Raw genomic sequence first — 4,952 nt, 5'->3', positions numbered from 1 at the left:
ACCCATTATTATTTGATTCGTTTAGCAATCTGACGGTAATAAAATGTCTAAAATATATCTTTGCGCCAGTCTATCTAATTAAGTTACCTTATTGGATTTTGTTTTCTTATTTTTTTAATTTGTTATAAATTAAGATAATATGATTCTCTTTCTAGATTTTCTATTGGTTTATATATATTTTTTTATGCACTACATGGAATCACTTATCTATTAAAATAAATACAAAATAAAATCGAAAGTAAAAAACGTAAGAAAATCAAAGATTAAGAAGAGTAGAAGAAAGAGTAGTTGTTGAACTCTCTAGTCTCAACCCTAACCCTCATCAACAAAAACGGTAAAGATGTCAATGGATAGTCAAAAGTTCATATTTGATTCACACTCATATCCATTTAGGAGAATCTGTATTCAAACAAATCACTATCTGAAAAATATCTTAATCCGTCCGAATATAATCGGATACGAATATGATAATGCCACTATCTAATTGAATTCAATCCATTTACATCCTTAGTTGAGGATCTTCTCCCTTCATCTTGTCCCCACCCCATCTTCTCGATATCTCTTCTGGCTCTCTGTAGTAATGTACTCTTGTAGCTCTATCGTCCTCTAGTTCTGTAATAGGAAAAATGCGAAAAATATGCTGACACACACACCCTCACCAAGAAGTAGGTTATCACACCTTGTGTTTTTTTTTTGTTTGGCTACTTGGAATGATGATCTATTTTGTTTGCAAGATGTTTAGAAAGTTTTCACCAAAAATAAAAGATGTTTAGAAAGTGATTTGTTTTGACTACCTAAATATCAAATATCAGATTGAAATATGTATTCTCTTGTGTATGTTAATGCACCCAATTATAGTGTGCCCTCACAGTCTTTAAAATTTCATTATTTTTTCTTGCCACTTGGCAAACCCTAAAAGACATTAGGTGGCTTTATATACCAATTAAATCTATCCACGTTAAAGTTTTTGAATCCACGTCATGCCCTATTCGCCGTTTTGTTAATGCATAAGTATCTCAGCGTCTCTTCTCTCTCTCTGTCTCTCTAGCTAAAGTTGCTAGTGTTTCCTCTCGCTCCTTGGAACCTTATCGGGAGCGGCAGCAGAAAATGGCTTCGTCTTCTTTGTTCTTCCCTTCGTTCTCTACCCACACCCTATCTTTCTCTAAAACCCAGAACCCTTCTGTCACTCTCTTCTCTACCGTCTCCCTAACTTCTTCTGCCAAATGTAACAACAGGGCTACAACGATTTCCTTCTCATTTCCCTCAAAGATTAGGAGGTGCGTTGGCCTTTCGTCGTCCCGTTTCACTCCTAAAGTAGCCATCTCATCTCAATTCGAGCAAGAGGAGGATTTCATAACCGAAGATGAACGGACTTTCTCTCCTAATTTGAAACTCTTTGTGGGTAACCTCCCTTTCAATGTTGACAGCTCAGAGCTTGCTGGATTGTTCGGACGCGCCGGAAATGTTGAGATGGTCGAGGTCTGTTTTCGCTTCTGATTTTTGCTTTCCAATCTGTGGGGTAGTTTGGGTTCAGCATTTTTTGAGAATTTGAAAATTTCAGAGATGTTTTAGTGACCAAGATTGTTAAATTGACAGGTTTACCTTAGGGTTTCTCTGAACTTTGTGCTTCTTGAGCTTTAGAGTTTGCTAGACATGGTGGACTGAAGTAAAAGTTAGCGATTTGCAGGTTATTTATGACAAGATGACCGGAAGAAGCCGGGGTTTTGGGTTTGTGACTATGTCTACCCTCAAGGAAGTCGATGCAGCTGCTATGCAGTTCAATGGCTATGTAAAGTTTCCTTACTCTTCCTTAGTCTACTATTCTGGTGGCTTAACTACTTTACTGATAATGCTTTGTATTTCCTGCATCCACACATTTGCAATTGCTATGAGGTTATGAACTCTATGCGTATCTTTACATATAAAACAGGGTTTGATCCAAAAAGCCCCTATCTCCTTTGGGATAAGGTTTATTTCACAGTTCTGCTTTTGACTGGCGGCACTGTTTCTAATCTCTAACTAATAAACAATGACCATTTTTCAGGAACTTGAAGGAAGGCCATTGAGAGTGAACGCTGGACCTCCACCTCCCAAGGAAGAAGGTTTTTCAAGGGGACCTCGAGGTGGAGGTGGGGGAAGTTTTAATGCTGCCAATCGGGTTCATGTGGGTAACCTATCATGGGGTGTTGATGATTTAGCTCTTGAATCCCTGTTCAGTGAACAAGGAAAGGTAATGGAGGCCAGGGTTGTGTATGACAGGGAAAGTGGTAGATCAAGGGGTTTTGGGTTTGTCACCTACGGTTCTGCTGAAGAGGTGAACAATGCAATTTCAACTCTCGATGGTGTTGTGAGTATTGCAACCCTTGTCTACCTTCTTTTTATATCATTTTGTTCCCATTTTTATCCCTAACATGATGTAGCTTGTCTCCAAATTTCTTGTTCTTTACTAATCAAATTTTGAGTATATTCTTTGAAAGGAAGAAAAAACAGAGGTATATAAAGAGTGGACACTTGTACCTAAAAGGCTGAAACCAATATCATGCTCCATGGTAGTGTTGGAGAGGGAACTGGGATGTGAAATGGCATAATTACAATACATTTCTGTAATTACATTTTTAACAAAGATCAAAATGTTCAGGGTTCTGTTTTCTTTCTTTGTCATTCATTTTGGTGTCAAGGAGTCCACCTATTATTTATGTGATAATTGTATTCTTATTATTAAAAGTTTATTAATGTAACTAGTTTAGGATTCTTTAGTTTAATTATGTGTGTACTCTGTTCCTTATTTGAGTGCTTTGAAATGTGAATGGTACAGGACTTGAAAGGCAGATCGATCCGAGTAACCATGGCAGAAACCAAGCCAAGGCGCCAATTTTGATTTCTGGATCTTCTCTACCTCCTTCCTTGATCAAGAAAAGACTTATGGTATGGTTTTGAACTGCTAACTAAAAGCTTTTGTGATTGTCCAAAAAAAAAAATAAAACTTACAGCTTTTGTACTTAATAGGTGGGTATCGCATCATAACAGCTTGGAGCTCTCAGCATTTTGATTGGTTGGGATTGTGATGACTATACTTCGGTAGCTATCTCCAAGTGCTGTATCTATCTCTGGTTTTTTTTTTTTTTATTTACTTTTTGGCATTATATGGCTAACAAGGTAATGGACTCCGGTATGAGATCTTTCAGAGGATATGTTTTCTTCACCTTTGTTCATTTGTGAAAATTCTGAATTTCTTGGCAAGGGAAGGCACAACCCATTAGCAAGTCCAACGAGCTAAATACTTGTATGATGGGGTAAAAGACTAGTTTCAAGTACAGAAATAGAAACAGAAACAGAAGGTTTTGAAAACAAGTCAGGATAGAATTTGTCACAACTAACAACCTTTGAAAACTCCATTTTCTTTTTGTTTCTAAATAATTACATGGTTGCTTTTGTGCATGAACTGTGAATTTTCCCCCTTTCAAAAAAAGAAAAGCTGAGAGTTACTTGGAAGAAGTTGTGTAACAATTTCTTCTTGGTTGCAAAATTTTAAGCAGGAGTTCTTCCATCTAGGCAAGGTTCCCTTGACCCAAATTTTTGCCATGTAGCATTTCTGTTGGGGGATAGACTTCTGCAGCCTTATTCTTTTTAGATTCTAAAAGCACATGCTGTATTCTGTAGTTGTTTAGCTGTGGGAGAAGCATAATTTTGTGATCTTGGTTCTTTTTAGATTTTGAAAGTTTTGCTTTTGCTTTTGCTGGTTTAGGAGGGGCCATTGCTTGTAGTGGTGGTAAAAAAAAACTCAGGCTGCAAGTGAATATGCAACCAAGGGGGGAAGGGGGGGGGGGGGCTGTGCAATGGTTACTATCATTTATAACAATGTTAGTATAGGATATTGCTAACTAACCATCCATTTTTTTCTGTTAAAATCATTATTAGTGATCTAATAGAGTTGAATTATTTTTATCCTAATAAAGAGAATGACCTAGATCTACTTGTTGAAGGGAAAAAAATGTAAGTTATGGTGGGTGTTTGACATAAAATAAGGACCTCCCTTTGGTTCCTTTTAAATTCAATGAGAGCTTTTCAATTGGGAGACGCAAGGCTTTCTTTGGTTGCAAGGACAATTAAAGGGAAGGAAGTGAAATTTTCAAACTTAAAAAAAGAAATTTCTATTACGATTACCCCACATGATTATATTATTAACTCCGAATTTGAGAAGTAAAATTAAAATTGGGAAAAATGTTCTATGCCTTGAGGATGCAAGATGTGCTCAGATACATGTGGATGGTTGAAATAACAGCAATGCCCTCCAAAGATCCTAATTAAGGCCACGTATAGATCCGACCTCCTTGATGACCGTAATACTTGTCACATCCTGCCCTCCTGGGAAGAGAACAACTCCCCATAAAAATTACTCTGTTGCACAAGCCAACATGAACCGAGCTGTGGTAGACTATACTTTGATTTAGGGGAAAAGCTAGTCCACAATGTACATAAAAAAATGGACTCTTTGAGAGAATTTAGTCCTCACTAAATCTGACCATTGGGCTTAGAACTATTTCAGGATCTCTCCATTTCTCTGATCCGATAAATTCTCCTAATTCAAGGAGGTAGCGAGGACGACCTATGAGGTTCAGTTAAGTTCAAAGATAGATATAGCCGTAGGAAAGTGCACAACTGCACAAGGCTTTGGTGCATGGCAAATCAGGTGGGGGAGGGGGGCCCATGTTACGGACAGGTAGACTTAGAGGTACCTTGCTCAAATGTTATGTTTCAACCTTATTGGAGTTGGTTCACATGGAATATTATTAAAAAAAAAATTTTTTAAAAAATCTAGAACTACCGAGAATCATGGGTTTTGAGGACGAGGTTTGAGATGTAACCAATTTAGACAACTTTCTACATATCCAACATCAGAATTACCACATCACTCTTCTACATGGCTGAAAAGATGCCCCACCCATGAATTT

At 37.4% G+C, this 4,952-nt stretch overlaps 1 protein-coding gene across 1 annotated transcript; it reads left to right on the top strand.

Moving 5' to 3' along the window:
* The first annotated feature begins 1,008 nt into the window (after positions 1–1,008).
* On the top strand, positions 1,009–3,202 carry LOC122656192 (RNA-binding protein CP29B, chloroplastic-like). Its single transcript, XM_043850662.1, has 5 exons — positions 1,009–1,479; positions 1,688–1,789; positions 2,045–2,347; positions 2,816–2,927; positions 3,010–3,202. The coding sequence occupies exons 1-4, from the start codon at positions 1,108–1,110 to the stop codon at positions 2,876–2,878; spliced, it is 840 nt and encodes a 279-aa protein (XP_043706597.1). The 5' UTR covers positions 1,009–1,107; the 3' UTR covers positions 2,879–2,927; positions 3,010–3,202.
* The last annotated feature ends 1,750 nt before the right edge of the window (positions 3,203–4,952 follow it).

This window comes from Telopea speciosissima, chromosome 3 (genome assembly GCF_018873765.1).
Source record: "Telopea speciosissima isolate NSW1024214 ecotype Mountain lineage chromosome 3, Tspe_v1, whole genome shotgun sequence".
NCBI lineage: Eukaryota > Viridiplantae > Streptophyta > Magnoliopsida > Proteales > Proteaceae > Telopea > Telopea speciosissima.
The sequence above is the reverse complement of the archived record's forward strand: the minus strand, read 5'-3'. Positions and strand labels throughout refer to the sequence as shown.